This window comes from Gopherus evgoodei, chromosome 2, assembly GCF_007399415.2.
Source record: "Gopherus evgoodei ecotype Sinaloan lineage chromosome 2, rGopEvg1_v1.p, whole genome shotgun sequence".
Taxonomy (NCBI): domain Eukaryota; kingdom Metazoa; phylum Chordata; order Testudines; family Testudinidae; genus Gopherus; species Gopherus evgoodei.
The window spans coordinates 229,676,940-229,694,538 of NC_044323.1; the positions used below are offsets into that span (position 1 = coordinate 229,676,940).

The 17,599-nt window shown below is 43.8% G+C and overlaps 1 protein-coding gene across 4 annotated transcripts in view; it reads left to right on the plus strand.

Annotated features, from left to right (window-relative positions):
* The window catches only part of UBXN2B (UBX domain protein 2B), a 305,419-nt gene that overhangs the window by 272,847 nt on the left and 14,973 nt on the right, over positions 1 to 17,599 (plus strand). For all 4 annotated transcript variants that reach the window (XM_030553142.1, XM_030553140.1, XM_030553141.1 and 1 more), the window contains 2 exons: positions 1,433 to 1,542; positions 7,540 to 7,677. In XM_030553142.1, the coding sequence (XP_030409002.1) occupies positions 1,433 to 1,542; positions 7,540 to 7,677 (248 nt within the window). The remainder of the gene's footprint in view (positions 1 to 1,432; positions 1,543 to 7,539; positions 7,678 to 17,599) is intronic.

Here is a 17,599-nt window from a genome sequence, read left to right on the forward strand (position 1 = left end):
TTGCCTTTAAGGTTCTGCATAATTTTGCCCTGTCCTTATCTCTACTTTTCTTCCTTCCTATGCTCTTGCATGCTCCTTTTCTGCACTATAATCATTCTCCTTTTCCTGCTGTATGCCTCATCATTTATGCTTTTCCCAAGCTTGGGAGAAATCTCTTTCTGCTTCTTGTAAATCCAGACTTCCACATATTTCTTCTGTTAACCCTGAATTGTTCTTACCAACTTTCCCTGGCACTAAGTCACATTCTCTCACCCAGACATTTTCCTGAATGTTTTCCTCATCTGTTTTAGAATGCAAGCTCTTCTGGGCAGGAATATCTTCTTTTATGTTTTGTAAAGGATTGCATAATTGTTTTTAGTCTTGTATAAATACTTAAGTAATCTCATCTCCCTACCTGTCATTTCTCATTCAGTATTGAAAGGTTGACTCCTACCTCCAATAAACCCATGATCCTAGCCTCGATCACTCACTTGTCTGAAAATTTAACAAGTACCTTCATGCTTTCTCTCATGCAGTCATTTTCCCTGTAAGCATCCGCAAAACAGACTCATTATCCTATTTCAAATCCCTCTTTAAAAATCTCCTTTGCCTTGAGGCCTACAGAAAATATGACAATGGTTAGGCTGCTGGGTATGCTGAGAATACACATCATACATACCTATCTTGCTGACCAATATGTCTCATTGTTTCCTTGTACTCTCCGGTCAGTTTGTCTGTACCCATCTATTGTTTCTTAGATTGTAAGGTCTTGGGGGCAGGCAGAGTCTGTATTTTTGTTCTGTGTTTGTACAGTGTCTGTCACAGTGGGGTCCTAGTCCATGACTTGGGGCTACTAGGTGTTACAATAAAAATAACAATGATAAAGCTAGTTATGGGAATTAGTAACTGTAACTCTTGCTTTATTCCACAAACGATTAGAATAGTAATAGTAATCTGCAAGTTTATGGGCACTAAGTCAATTTTTAAACAAAAACAGTATTCGCTATTTTGAAAGCTGTTTCATCACCTGTTAAGCCTAGTATACTATTGTTAGCATATATTTTCTGTGTGCCTTGTATTTTATCTGCTAGCTATGTCACTGATAAAAGTCAAGGCTTATTGTAAAGTTCAAGGTTGACAGTCTGTCTGAGGTCTCAGTACCACTAAATTTGTAATCTCAACTGTATCAACAGTGCAAATGTTACTAGAAGTCAATATCACTTTGAGGGAATCTAAAAATGACAGTCCAAAATCTCTCTACAAAAACTAATACAATGTTTTTATTTCTTTTGCCTTCTATCTTATGTTTCTGTGTTTTGCTACAAACCATGTTTTGTTTTAGATTCAGTTCTCTAATGTTTGCCAATATGTACAAAGCTAACAAAAAGATCAGCAGATAATTGCTTAGGAATTTTTTCATTTAGTTTTTTATTATACTTTCTTTGTTCAATAGGTTCAAATTTTGCTTAAACTGTGGAGGAATGGTTTCAGTTTAGATGATGGAGAGTTGAGAACTTACACAGACCCAACAAATGCTCAGTTTCTTGAGTCTGTTAAAAGAGGGTAAGTTATAATGGTGGTTGTTTTGCAGACTTTATCAGAGCGATCAGGTGGAGAGAGGAAAATAGTAATAAAACAGTGATGAATATTAAAAAAGTGTCTAACCTTTCTGCAGTGTAGAGCAACTGAGTACTGAAGCATTAAATAATCCTTCTTCCAGAAACACGATTGATGTTACTGCTGAGATACAGACAGTGTACAGTAAGTCCTCGCTTAACGTAGTTATGTTCCTGAAAAATGCTACTTTAAGCGAAATGATGTTAAGCGAATCCAATTTCCCCATAAGAATTAATGGAAATCAGGGGGAAAATGGGGAGTGGGGGGGTTAGGTTCGGTTCCAGGGAATTTTTTTTTGCCAGACAAAAGACTATATAGATATCTTTCTATATATATCTGTATCTATCAGGGATCAGCAACCTTTGGGATGCAGCCTGCCAGGGTAAGCACTCTGGCAGGCCAGGTTGGTTTGTTTACCTGCCACGTCCACAGGTTCGGCCAATCGCAGCTCCCACTGGCCGCGGTTTTTCACTCCAGGCCAATGGGGACTGCGGGAAGCGGTGAGGGATGTGCTGGCTGCCTCTTCCCACCAGCAGGTAAACAAACAGTCCCGGCGTGCCAGGGTGCTTACCCTAGCGAGCCATGTGCCAAAGGTTGCCGATCCCTGATAGATATAGATACTATATCTATATCTATACACATACAGTATAAGTTTTAAACAAACAATTTAATACTTTACACAGCAATGATGATTGTGAAGCTTGGTTGGGATGGTGAAATCAGAGGCTAGAAAAGGGTGAGATATTTCCCAGGGAATGTCTTACTGCTAAATGATGAACTAGCTCTCTGCTGAGCTCTCTATGGTTAACACATTGTTCTTAATGTAGCCTCACAGTCTCCAAGGCAGCACAAATGGAGGGAGGGGAGACGGCATGGCAGAGAGAGATAGAAACTCACACCACGTGTGTGTTTCTGAGAGAGACGCACATTGCCCCTTAAAGTACACTGACCCCACTCCAAGTACATTGCCTTTTTAACTAGATCAGCAAGTTGAGACAGCAGCTGCTGCCAGGAAGCTCCCTCTGTCCCCGCCTGCTCTGAAGATAAGGTACAGGAGAGTGAGGGGACAGACACCCTGACATGAGCACCCCTCTTCCCCAGCCCGCTCTGCACAGCAAGCAGGAGGCTCCTGGGAGCAGCTCCAAAGCAGAGGGCAGGAGCAGCACAGGGCAGTGTGGGGAGGGACAGCAGAACTGCCCGGCAATTGATAGCCTGCCTGGCGGCTGTCGCACAAAGAACTTAGGGGAGCAGGTAGCTGATGGGGGGCTGCTGGTTCACCCTGGTTTCAAGCCCCCACCAGCTCGCTCCAACAGGCTGCTCTTTCTGCAAGCAGTGGCCGAAGCAGGCGTCTGCCAAACAACGTTATAAGGGACCATTGTGCAACTTTAAACTAGCATGTTCTCCAATTGATTAGCAACGTAACAATGAAACAACATTAACCAGGACGACTTTAAGTGAGGAGTTACTGTATATTGTCATAGGGACCTCTTTGCAATGGATCAAAAGGCATTTATGCCTCCTGGAATTTTATAAGGATTGATGTCGTACACTTTCTTAATTTCCTCCTATCTTGAAAACTTTTTTTGTGATGGGAGAAGGACTGCAGTATGGGACTGTTCCATAGACTATCTGTTTATTATGCGGTAGCTGCACTGGGGACACTTCTGAAGCCTAAATGTTAGTGAGCATCATCTGCATATATACACACCCATTGCCACTCCATGCAAAGTATTTCTGTGTGCAAATATGCTCAGATAATCTACAGAAGGGGTGTGCTTTTAGTTCCTGCTGTGCAGAATACAGGTGCACATCTATGCTTTTTACAATCAGAAGAAAATATCTGAAGTTTTATTATTAAAATGTGGTGATCACCATATTTTTATGATGGTTAAATACTATAAAAGCAAATTGTACGTTAATTCAATCTCTTAGGGCTTATATACATAGCACCGGCAAAATGTGCCAGAGAGTGGGATTTATAAAATGCTCTAACTACTCCTTGGAAACCTGCTGATTTGCTCTAAAAGGTGCCTAATTCTCATCGGACTATGATAATGTGAACTACATCTCTACCCCAATAAAACTTGGTCCTCGGGAGACAAAAACATCTCACCGTGGTATAGGTGAGACCACGTTATATTGAACTTGCTTTGGCCCTCCCTGCCCCTTGTTCCCTGACCCAACCCCCCTGTTCCCTGACTGCTCCGACCCCTATCCTTACCCCCTGCCCCCTGACAGGCACTCTCTGGCAGCAGAGGGAAGCAGAGCAGCCTGGCCCCAGCCCGCTCCACTCCGCTACCTCCCAGCTGTGGTGCTCCGCTTCCCGCTGTCAGGGAGTGCGGGGAGGTTGGGGAAAGAACGCCCCGCTGCACTCACCTGCAGCGGGAAGCCAAGCGATGCCGCCCCAGCCTGCTCCACTTTCCTTGCCCTGGCCCCAGCCATGTCGCTGGAGGTGGGGCAGGAGGGGCGGAGTGGGGAAAGGTCCTGCACTCACCTGTGGCGGGAGGAGGAGCACTGTGGCTGGGAGCTGGCAGAGTGGAACTGGCTGAGGCCAGGCTGCTCCACTTCCTGTCACCAGTGAGTGTGGGGAGATTGGGGAAAGGATGCCCTCCACACTCACCTGCAGTGGGAAGTGGAGTGACATGGCCCCTGCCTGCCCCGCTCTGCAAACTCCCAGCCGCGGTGCTCCGATTCCCACCACAGGTGAGTATGGGGGCCATCCTTTCCCCAACCACCCCACACTCACCTGTGGTGGGAAGCGGAGTGCCACGCCTGGGAGGCGGCAGAGTGGAGCGGGCTGGAGCCGGGCTGCTCCACTTCTGCTGCTGCTGGTGATTGTAGGGGGGATCCCTTCCTCCAAACCCCCTCCCCCGAGTGACACGGCTGTGGCTGTGGCGAGGAAAGCAGAGTGGACTGCTCCCGGCCCCCTGCTAATCCTCAGGGCCCCCAAAAGTGCACCCCCCCGCAGCTCCTGCCTCCCAGACCTGGTGGGGGAGGGGAGCCCCTGACAGCCTGCAAGACCCTCTGCCACTTATCCAACCCCTCAGCCCCGGGCTGGCCAGGCACCCTTAACACGCTGCTCAGAGCAGCATGTCAGAGCTTTACCGCGTTATATGCGAACCCGTGTTATATTGAGGTAGAGGTGTAATTTCCTTTTAGACCATGCCAGCAGAGTTTACATGGAGCAGTTAGAGTGCAGCATGTTAGAGCACTTTACAAGTCACATACCCTGTGATATGTAGTCAAATGCTAAGATTGGGTCTCCACCTGGCCTGTGACACAAACAACATAATACTTCAATATGATGGCCATCTCCAGCAGTAGGCTCAGAAGTGCCAACTGAGATTCAAAATAATTTACGGCTTATTCACTGCAACAAATGCCTCCTCCTTTTTGAATATTCATATTTATGCTAAGCTGAGCAGAACAGGTGTGGTTATTCCTTAACATGAATAATGTTTTAATTAGGGCTGTCAAGCAATTAAAAAATTAATTGTGTGATTTTAATAGCACTGTTAAACAATAATAGAATACCATTTATTTAAATATTTTAGATACACCACTACCTCGATATAATGCCCACCTGATATAACATGAATTTGGATATAACAAGGTAAAGCAGTGCTCCGGGGGGGGCGGGGCTGTGCTGTGCACTCCGGTGGATCAAAGCAAGTTCAATATAACACGGTTTCATCTATAACGCGGTAAGAATTTTTGGCTCCCAAAGACAGCGTTATATCGAGGCAGAGGTGAATTTGTACGTTTTCAAATATATTGATTGCAATTACAACACAATATAAAGTGTACAGAGCTCACTTTATATTTTTGATTACAAGTATTTGCACTGTAAAAAAACAAAAGAAATAGTATTTCTTAATTCACCTAATACAAGTACTGTAGTACAATCTCTTTAACATAAAAGTTGAACTTACAAAGGTAGGATTATGTACATAAAAACTGCATTCAAAAATAAAAACAATGTAAAATTTTAAAGCCTACAAGTCCTCTCAGTCCTACTTCTTGTTCAGCCAATTGCTAAGACAAACAAGTGTATTTACATTTACAGAAAGTAATGCTGCCCTCTTATTTACGTCACCAGAAAGTGAGAACAGGCATTTGCATGGCTCTTTTGTAGCTAGCATTGCAAAGTATTTATGTGCCAGATTCGCTAAAGATTCATATGTCCCTTCATGCTTCAACCACCATTGCAGGGGACATGTGTCCATGCTGATGATGGGTTCTGCTCGATAACAATCCAAAGCAGTTTTTATATCTCTTATTGTATATGTATATATTAGATTGCATCCCTCTTCCCTCCACCCTTTAGACATTGATTGTTGTCTGAGATTGTAAGATCTTCAGGGTAGAGGTTGTGTCTTTGTATGTATTTGTACAGCACCTAGCACAGCGGGCGATGTTACTAATTGAGGGCCCTGGGTGCTACTGCAATATAATAAATCAGTTGATTATTTCTCAAGGCGTTTTTCCTCACTTGAATTGGATTATGATCCCTGTTAAGGACTGTGATTGACAGGCAAAAAAAATGTATTGCATTAGAGTGGGGAGGGACCTCCAGCCCACTACTTGATTTAATCCAGCCTTCAGCAAGTCTCCAACCCAAACCTCGGTGCCCTCTCCTCCCACCCCCCGCAGCTCCCGGTTGAAGGGGCGATCAGGGAAGCTCCGCATGCTGCCTCCAGCACCAGCTTCACAGCTCCCATTGGCCGGGAACCGCAGCCAATGGGAGCTGTGGGTGCAGCACCTGCAGGCATGGGCAGCATGCACTGCACAGAGCCCCCATCTGCCCCTCCACGTAGGGGCTGCATATGCCGGCCGCTTCCGGGAGCAGCGCAGGGCTAGGGCAGGCTGGGAGCCTGCCTTAGCCCTGCTGCACAGCCAACCAGGAGCTGCCTCAGGTAAGTGCCACATGGCCAGAACCCCACCCCAAGTCCCCTGCCACACCTTAACTCCCTCCCAGACTCTGCACCACAGCCCCCAGGTCTCAGCTCCCTCTCGTATCCAAACTCTTTCCCCCAGATCCTGCACCCCAACCCATACTCCAGTTTGAAACCCCCCTTCCTGCACCCTAACTCCCTCCCCCAGGTCAAAACCGCCTCCCACACCCTAATTCCCTCTCAGGCCCCCAACTCCCTTCCCCTGCCCTGAGCTCCCTCCTGCACCCAAACACCTTATCCCCAGCCCCACTCCAGAGCCTGCATCCCCAGCCGGAACCCTCACTTCCTCCTGCACCCCAACCCCCTGTTCCAGGCTGTACCCTGAACCCCTCATTTCTGGCCCTATCCCGGAGCCTAGGGGAAGCCCAGAGGCGCCTCCTCCTGCTGTGGGGCTGTGTGTGGCCCGCAACTGATTTTTTTTTCTGTAGGTCTGTGGCCCCTCAAAGAAAAAAGGTTCCCCACTCTTGCATTAGAGATTACTTGAGAAAACTTTAAAAATGTTTGATTAGTGAAGAATTATAATATAATATTATAATTCCAGCAACTATTTTTAGACATTATTTCTAAATTCTGTTCCTCTTGATAATTTTTTTAATTCTCAAACAAAATATTAAAAATATCTATGTATGGGCAATATTCCATCTCCCTTTTTTTAAAACACAGAATTCCCCAGTAACTTCATCTGCTTGAACATCATTTGCAAAATGTAGCTATTAAGATTATACACTCATTCATTGTATCAGTGCACCCTAGATTTCAACTTGTGACTTAATAATGAACTACATGAATTATATACCCATTAGTCTTTAACTCCACCTTCCATAAGAAGTAGGTGCAATTTTATTCCTCTGCCTTTTGATACAGATAGGGCACTAGTTTCCACTCTTTTTTTATTAAAATATTGTTTAGGCTCTTGTAGGATCCATTCTGAAGTGTTTTACCGTACTGTAATTGGGAATTTCTAAAATGATTTATTTTTATATTTAAGAGAGATTCCTTTGGAACTTCAACGGTTGGTGCATGGTGGCCAAGTTAACTTGGATATGGAAGACCACCAAGAACAAGAATATGTAAAGCCTAGATTGAAATTCAAAGCCTTCAGTGGAGAAGGACAAAAGCTTGGAAGGTAAAAATAAATTTAACAAATTAATGTTCTGTCATGCACATGTGAAATTTGCAGTTAAAGAGAAGTATAGGGCTCAGGATGACTGCAAAAAATACATTTTATTTTTCTATTTTCTATATTTGTTTTCTATGATGCTATTTTAAATAGAGCTTTCAGACACTGATTTTAATTGAGTTATTGCAGACTTCTGGAGAAGGTAACTCAGTGCACTTTGCACTTAACAGCAGTTAATACTAGAAGTGTTTACTGATCAGTCTTGGTCAGAGAATGTAGTGAATGAAAACCAATACTTGATTCACAAGTCAAATACGTCAAAACTTAAGAGTTAGAAAATCCTAGAATTAAGCTTGCCTTTGCAATGTAATTCTGTCCCATTGTATGCCTTATTTTACAATCTTCAAGGCTGCAGAGAGTGTTTTGGGGGTCTGAAACTGATGTCCCCATCCAGATTTAAAAAACACTACCCTGGAAATGAAAGAGTTTAAGAAGAGGAGAGCGGATGGGAGGGAAGGGGTCAGCGAGGCCCCAGGCCTGTGTGGTTGCTGCCTTCCCCACAGGCAGGGATGCTCTTCTCTGCATGTAGCCTGGTCTTGCCTCTCTCTGAACTCTAGCCCTGCCACTAGCGGGAGTGGTTTCCCTGACCTTATTCCTTCCTTTGCCTCTCAGCATGGTAGGGCGCCTCAAGTCTGGCATGATAATGCCAACAATGGTGACTGTGGGTTCTGGGCCTGGCCGAGATGGGCAATTGGCTCCCTGCATTATTGATGGCAGGCATCAAACCTGAGCGGCATTGCAATCCCGTTCACCATGTTGCAACACCTCTTCACTCAAATTTGGCTCAGCCGTTCCTTTGTCATTTTGTGGGCCCTCTCAAACAGGGGCCCTAGGACAAACTACCCCTTCCCCCGGTCCCATCTATGGCAGCCCTCTTTAATTACATGATCACATACTCATTTTTTTTTGTTGGGGGGGAGGGGGTTCATGGGAACAGCAGAAGTTGCATCCTTGAAACCAGAGTGATACCCCTGCCAAATTTCAAATCCCTGCTTCAAAGCATGGAGTTGCCATAGCTATGTTTAGGTTTTTTTTTGGGGGGGGGGGAAGAGGGGAGGGTTTTTTTTTTTTTTTTAACACTGGCAAAACAACATATTTTACCCTTATCTTTATTCTCGGATGTGGCTCAACCATTTTTGCTAAAAGTTTACAAAAAATTCAGCCTGAAGTGGACACCCAGCATGGAACATTTCAGCCTGAATGCTTAACATTTGGCTAAGTTACAGGCAACTAAAAACAGGATCTTATAATGTATAGGGTAACCATATTTCCCAAAGGAAAAACAGGACACCATCTGGGGCTTGCCTAAGCCCTGCTGCCTCGGGTTGACAGCTGGAGCGTCTCTTCCCTTCTCCCATGTGGGGTTTGCCCTAACCTTTCCCTCCAAGGGCAGGGCTGACAGACCTAGCCCCACCACCCAGGGCTGGGGCTGAAGTCTGAGCCCTGCTGTCCAGATCTGACATAGCGAGCCTTCTACCACCACTCCACACCCCGCTTCCTCTTCGCCCCCACCCCCGTGTGGGGCTCACCCAAGCCTTTTCCCCCTCCCCACAGCACAGGGCTGACAACCCTAGCCCCACCACCCAGGGCTGGGGCTGACAGCCCAAGGTCTGACATCTGATGTCGTTACTTCCCTTCCCCCCGCCACCCCAAAAAAAACCCCAACAAAACAACTTTTCCTCTGCTTTGGCAAAACTGCATTTATCCCATTTGCTTTCTTGACAAATGCACGCTTTTGCCACAAATGTCAGGACATCCTGGACAAGGCTTAAAAAGGGGAATGTCCCAGCCAAAACTGGAACGTTTTGGGGCAACATTAACAAAGAGTGGTGCTACCAGTTCTGCCTATAATCATTGGGAAAAAATGTAAGCAATATGTTAAGATTAGTCAGATTTAAACTTGCAGCTTTATTACTGTTTCTAGAGTATGATGAAGTGGAATTTGACATTAATAGTGGAATGTCATTCTAATCTGCCAGATCAGTTTACCTAGACACTTGATAAATTAATTTATACATAGACTTGTCCTTCTGTTATTAAGGAAATGTAGCTGATTAAAAGTAATGGATTAATTGCCATGCAGATTGAAGCCCTTCTTTTATTGTTTGAATGGGTAGAATGCTGAGAGCTGCAGTATAGGATTCCACGTGCCACCTTGCCAGTATGGCTCAGCCCTGATCTGGAAGGACCATAGTTTGTACATTAAAACAAAAAGAACGAGGAGAACTTGTGGTATCTTAGAGACTAACATATTTATTAGGGCATAAGCTTTCATGGGCTAAAATCCACTTCATCAGGTACATGCAGTGGAAAATATAGTAGGAACATAGAGAGAGAGAGAGAGAGAGAGAGAGAGAGAGAACATGGAAAAAATGGGGGTGTCATGCCAACTCTAACAAGACTAATCAATTAAGGTGGGCTATTATAAGCTGGAGAAAAAAAACTTTTGTAGTGATAATCAGGATGGCCCATTTCAAACAGTTAACAAGAAGGTGTGAGTAACAGTAGGGGGAAAATTAGTATGGGGAAAGAGTTTTTAATTTGTGTAATGAACCATCTACGCCTGGTCTTTATTCAGGCCTAATTTAATGGTGTCCAGTTTGCAAATTAATTCCAGTTCTCCAGTTTCTTGTTGGAGTCTGTTTTTGAAGTTTTTTTGTTGACAAATTTGCCACTTTTAGGTCTGTAATTGAGTATCCAGGGAGGCTGAAGTGTTCTCCGACTGGTTTTTGAATGTTATATTTCTTGACGTCTGATTTGTATCCATTTATTCTTTTACGTAGAGACTGTCTGGTTTGGCCAATGTACATGGCAGAGGGGCACTGCTGGCACATGATGGCATATATCACATTGGTAGATGTGCAGGTGAATGAGCCCCTGATTGGCGTGGCTGATGTGATTAGGTCCTATGATGGTGTCCCTTGAATAGATATGTGGACAGAGATGGCAACGGGCTCTGTTGCAAGGATAGGTTCCTGGGTTAGTGTGTTTGTTGTGTGGTTGCTAGTGAGTATTTGCTTTAGGTTGGGGGGCTGTCTGTAAGCGAGGACTGGCCCATCTAACAAAATCTGTGAGAGTGAGGGATCGTCCTTCAGGATAGGTTGTAGATCCTTGATGATGCGCTGGAGAGGTTTTAATTGGGGGCTGTAGGTGACAGCTAGTGGCATTCTGTTACTTTCTTTGTTGGACCTGTCTTGTAATAGGTGACTTCTGGGTATTCTTCCTGCTCTGTGTCTGTTTCTTCACTTCAGCAGGTGGATACCGTAGTTTTAAGAACGCTTGATAGAGATCTTTTAGGTGTTTTTTTGTCTCTGTCTGAAGGATTGGAGCAGATGCAGTTGTATCTTAGAGCTTGGCTGTGGACAATGGATCATGTGATGTGATCTGGATGAAAGCTGGAGGCATGTAGGTAAGTATAGTGGTCAGTAGGTTTCTGGTATAGGGTGGCGTTTATGTGACCATCGCTTATAAGCACTATAGTGTCCAGGAAGTGGATCTCTTGTGTGGACTGGTCCAGGCTGAGGTTGATGGTGAGATGGAAATTGTTGAAATCATAGTGGAATTTCTCAAGGGCTTCTTTTCCATGGGTCCAGATGATGAAGATGTCATTAATGTAGTGCAAGTAGAGATGGGGCGTTAGGGGACGAGAGCTGAGGAAACATTGTTCTAAGTCAGCCATTAAAATGTTGGCATACTGTGGGGCCATGCGGGTACCCATAGCAGTGCCACTGACTTGAAAGTATACATTGTCCCCAAATGTGAAATAATTGTGGGTGAGGACAAAGTCCTTCTGTCAAACAGATAGTTAAGGGTTAATAAACAGGAGTACTTCATGTCTCTTTTGCCTGTAAAGGGTTAACAAGTTCAGTGAGCCTAGCTGTCACCTGACCAGAGGACCAATCAGGGGACAGGATACTTTCAAATCTTGAGGGAGGGAAGTTTTTGTGTGTGCTGTTAGTTTTTGGTGGTTGTTCTCTCTGGGTTCTGAGAGTGACCAGACGTGCAACCAGGTTTCTCTCCAATCTCTCTGATACAGTCTCTTATATATCCAGAATAGTAAGTACTAGGTAGATAAGGCGAGTTAGGCTTATGTTTGTTTTCTTTATTTGCAAATGTGTATTGGGCTGGAAGGAGTTCAAATTTTGCATTTTGCTGAAAGGATTTTAATTTGTACTTGTATACTTAGGCTGGGAGGGTATTCCCAGTGTCTATAGCTGAAAGACCCTGTAACATATTCCATCTTAAATTTACAAAGATAATTTTTACTGTTTTTTCTTTCTTTTTAATTAAAAGCTTTTCTTGTTTAAGAACCTGATTGGTTTTTTTTATTCTGGTGAGACCCCAGGGGACGGGGTCTGGATTCACCAGGGAATTGGTGGGGAGAAAGGAGGGAAGGGGAGAGAGAGGTTAATTTCTCTGTGTTAGGATTACTTTCTCTCTCAGGGAGAGTCTGGGAGGGGGAGAGAGAAGGAGGGGGAAAGGTGAATTTTCCTCTCTGTTTTAAGATTCAAGGAGTTTGAATCACAGTGATCTTCCAGGGTAACCCAGGGAGGGGAAGCCTGGGAGAGGCAACGGTGAGGGAAAGGGTTTACTTTCCTTGTGTTAAGATCCAAAGGGACTGGGTCTTGGGGGTCCCCGGGCAAGGTTTTGGGGGGACCAGAGTGTACCAGGCACTGGAATTCCTGGTTGGTGGCAGCGCTACAAGTACTGAGCTGATAATTGAGCTTAGAGGAATTCATGCTGGTACCCCATCTTTTGTACGCTCAGGTTCAGAGTGGGAGATTATACCATGACACCTTCACACTTAAGTCTTGATCATTGTTAATTCCTTGCTGTCTCACGTGAGACTGCCAAAAACTTTGCCTCCTTTGTTGGAGTTTTTAAGGAACGCACCAGTTCAATAGTAATTTGACTGAGACCACTAATTCATTCAACCTTATAGCTGTTAGTACTTGGTCTGTATTTGATCCAATGATCAGTATAAATAGCAAACTGTATATTCCGTTACTAATTCCCTGAGCCATCCAACCTCCATCCTTCTCTATCACTTTCTGCTTTTAGTCTGATACTTCTCTATCACTTTTCATAGTCTGATACTTGACCAAGTTCCTGATGGGATTTCTGTATGGCAGCAATTAAAGCATCTATTGGCTGAAATGCCAGTGTCAGAAATATTGTGATATAATATATGAACTGGTAACACCTTTGATTATAAGACTCCCAGCTACACTATTGACAGGTCTAGTATCCTTAAACAGAAGAGAGAGTCATTTGAGAATCCCACTTGATTTATTTGATACAAAATGAATATGAACAATAAATTGCATGATTTTAAAACCTTAATTCCAATGAAATCCTGGTGCGAGCTTCAAATGCTGCCACAAAATGCTGAAGTACTTAGATAATAATAGTTGTTGAAACATAAGCAATAATGTTAAAGCAGCTGACATCTGCCTTTGAATTGCTTAGTCTGGTATCTGGGGGCAAGAATATGTGGATGATAAAATTCTAAACAGTTACATAGCAGTGCAACTACAAAATATGTTCTAGTGACTGAGCTTCTGAGATGTGACAGTCAGCTTGCACCCTAATCAGACTTGAGATATTATACCTTTTTAGACAAGGCTCTAAAACCTGTTCAAGGTAACTCAGCAAGAATAAGCAGCAACAAATATACTTGTAACATTCTGTCATCAAGCTTTTCTGTAACACAGATTCATAGGCTCCAGAGCAACCTTATAGACCAACTCAATAATGTCTAGCAGTTGAATAGTAAACACCTCAACTGCTGGATGCTCACCATGTGCATTAATTTTGTCAGCAAAGCAGTTCTGATACCTTTTTGGAAATAGCTTAATTCGTTTTTAACTATGTAAAATAGATCTTATTACAGTATAAAATAAATATATAACATATCTAAGATCACATAAGCAGATTTGTTTGATTACAACAAGCAATAGCTACATGTTGTTGTTGATTCAAAACTCCTCATCAGTTTCTCACTCTCCAAGTCTTCCTTCTTTGCACTTAACTGACATATTCAAATAAATTTGCTGAAAAACCTTTCATTTGCAGGTAAGATGTGTGGGATGTAAGTGTCAAAAGCTGGTTCCATTGATTGCATGGGTTTTTGATTTGGAGCTTTCAGTATAAGCCAGTGGTGGGCAACCTGTAGCCCACAGACTGCATGCGGCCTGTCAGGGTAATCCACTGGCGGGCCGCCAGACAGTTTGTTTGCATTTGCAAGGCCATCTGCAGCACCCAGTGGCCACAGTTCGCCATTCCTGCACCACTTCCCACAGCTCCCATTGGCAAGGAACAGCAAACTGCGGCCACTAGGAGCTGTGGGTGGCCATGCAAATGTAAACAAACTGTTTTGCAGCCCACCAGTGGATTACCCTGACAGGCCACAGGTTGCCCACCACTGGTATAAGCTATAAGCAATGTCTGATTACTGACATGACAAACAGGGGCGGCTCCAGGCCTCAGCACGCCAAGCGCGTGCTTGGGGCGGCAAGCCGCTGGGGGTGCTCTGCCGACGCCGTGAGGACAGCAGGCAGGCTGCCTCCAGCAGTTTTCCTGCAGAGTGTCCGCTGGTCCCACGGCTTCGGCAGACCTCCCACAGGCGTGCCTGCGGAGGGTCCGCTGGTCCCATGGTTTTGGTGGACCTCCCAACCTGCCTGCCATGCTTGGGGCGGCAAAATCCCTAGAGCCGCCCCTGATGACAAACTTGAGTAATGTTCTCTCTCATTTTCTCTGTCCCCAGCATCTTTGCACACTTCATGCCACTCAAATATCTTAAACCAGAATGATTTTTCTTCCATTTTAGAAAATACTTTCATAATTTTCATCAAGACTGTCTTGAGCTCTGTGTGTTACCAGCTGTTGGCACCAGAAAGATTTTTATTCTTCCAAAAATTTCAGATCTGTTTTCCTCCTGCATTGCATCCCAGTACTCTTAACTTCCGTTACTTGTTAAGGATTATGGGCCAAATTTATCATGTTGTAACCATGTTGACTTAAATGGAGTTCAATTTTGGACTCAGGTTTTATTCAATCTTGATCAGAAAAAATATCTGTAGACAGAAAGGGAAAATTACCCAACGCTTAACACTCTTCATCACTTCCTAATCCCTGCTACTTCATTTAGTACCAAATTATAGCTGGTCCTGTGCTCGAGGAGGAGAGGGAATCTCTTTGCAGTGCACCACTTTCTTCCCAAGGCAGTTAAATCTTTTAAGAGAAATAAATGGACCTGCAATGTGGTGTTAGAAAAGCTACTTGTACTTTAGTCTCTAAAGACCACAGAACCCACACTAAATAATGTGTTGTTTATATATGGTTCAACACATTTTACTAGGCAGTAATATATAGCAGGAATCTGGGTTGTGCATGCACAGTCCATCTGTCATCTTAGTACTGAAGCATGAGTGGAGGAAGAGGTGTGCTACAGGTGATCTAATTAAACCTCCAGGAAATATTCCATTATAAACACCTATTTCTACATTACAGAATTCCTTAAAATGCTGTCAAGTGAAACTTTTGTATATTGTCAATGGGTAAACTAAGTTTGAAAAGAATTGGGTGGGTACTTCTTAAAATTAGACAAGTATAAAATTATTACTTGGGTTAGCTATAGAATCATAGAAATGTAGGACTGGAAGGGACCTGTGCTGAGGCAGAACCAAATATACCAAATGAGTGTTTGTCTAACCCGTTAAAAACGTCCTATGATGGGGATTCCACAAGCTGTGTCAATAACCTATTCCAGTACTGAACTATCCTTATAAATAGCTTTTCATGATATCTAACCTAAATCTCCCTTGCAGCAGATTAAGTCCGTTACTTCTTGTTCTACTTTCAGTAGACCTGGAGAACAGTTGATCACCATGCTCTTTATAACAGCACTTAACATATTTGAAGACTGTTTTTAGGTCCCCCCCCACTCAGTCTTCATTTCTCAAGACTAAACATTCCCAGTTTTATTAACCTTACCTCATGGGTCCAGTTTTCTAAACCTTTTATCATTTTTGTTGCTCTCTATTTTGTCCACGTCTCTGCTAAAGTGAGACCCCCGGAACTGGACACAGTGCTCCAGCTGAGACCTCACCTGTGCTGAGTAGAGCAGGAGAATTAACTCCTATGTTTTACACATCATTCCAGGGTGTGTTAACCGGAATGTCATATTAGCTTTTTTCACAACTGCATCACATTGGTGACTCATTCAGTTTGTGATCCAGTATAACCCCCAGGTCCTTTTCAGCAGTACTAATGGCATGCCAGTTATTCCCCATTCTGTATATGTGCATTTGATTTTTCATTCCTAAGTGTAGCGCTTTGCACTTGTCTTTATTGAATTTCATCTTGGTGATTTTAGACGAATTCTTCAATTTGTCAAGGTCATTTTTAATTCTAATCCTGTCCTTCAAAGTGCAAGCAGCCACTCCCAGCTTGGAGTTACCTGCAAATTTTGCAAGCATACTCTCAAGTCATTAATAAAAATATTGACTAGTACTGGACCCATCGTAAATTCCTGTAGACCCCACTAGATATGTCCCTCCAGTTTGAGAGTAAACCACTGATAACTACTCCTTCAATACAGTGTTTCAATTAGTTTTGCATCTACCTTATGGTAATTTCATCTAGACTATATTTCCCTTTTTGCTTTTGAGAACGTCACATGGGACAGTGTCAAAAGCCTTACTAAAATCAAGATGTATTACATCTGCTTTTCCCCTGTCCATTTGTCTAGTAACCCTGTCAAGGAAGGAAATTAGGTTGGTTTGGTATGATTTGTTCTTGATATTTGACTATTTCTTATAACCCTATTATCCTCTACATGCTTACAAACTGATTGTTTAATAATTTGTTCCAGTATCTTTGGAGGTATCGAAGTTAGGCTGACTGGTCTGTAATTTCGCAAGTTGTCTTTGTTCCCCTTTTTAAAGATAGGTATTATATTTACCCTTGTTCGGTCCTCTGGGACCTCACTGATCCTCCATGAGTTCTCGAAAATAATCACTAATGGTTCTGAGCTAGTTCCTAAGGTGAATTTCATCAGGCCCTGCTTACTTGAATATATCTAGTATATCAACATATTCGTTTTAACCTGTTCTTTCTCTATTTTAGCTTGTGTTCCTTCCCCTTGTGGTTAATATTAATCATTCAAAGCAGTGTTTCTCAAACTTGGGACGCCGCTTGTGGTAGGGAAAGCCCTTGGCGGGCCGGGCCAGTTTGTCTACCTGCCCCGTCCGCAGGTTCCGCCTATCGCGGCTCCCACTGGCCGCAGTTCGCTGCTCCAGGCCAACGGAAGCTGCTGGAAGCGGCAGCCAGTATGCTCCTGGGCCCGCGCCGCTTCCAGCAGCTCCCATTGGCTTGGGACGGCAAACTGCGGCCAGTGGGAGCTGCGATAGGCAGAACCTGCGGACGGGGCAGGTAGACAAACTGGCCCGGCCCGCCAGGGGCTTTCCCTACACAAGCGGTGTCCCAAGTTTGGGAAACACTGGTTTAAAGTATCTTATCACAATTAGCCCTGCAGAGTTAGAAGCAGAAGTTTTATATCATTGGAAAGGGGAAACCATCAGCTTCTAGCATTCTTCCTGCCCTTGAAAATCTATTTTAGGTCACTGTCAAAGATGGTCTGTGGCTTATGATCTTTGGCTTCCTCTGACCCCTTTACACTGTGGACTCATTGTAATAAAGGAATTTGGCTTTCCAGATGGAGGGATATGAAAGGGCCAAATTCTTAACTTGTGTAAATCTGCATAGTTCTGTTGATTTTTAATAGTGATGCCAGTTGACACAAGCTGAGAATCTGGATCATTATGTTTTAAATCGCATGCACAATGTATCACATTGTAATATAAAA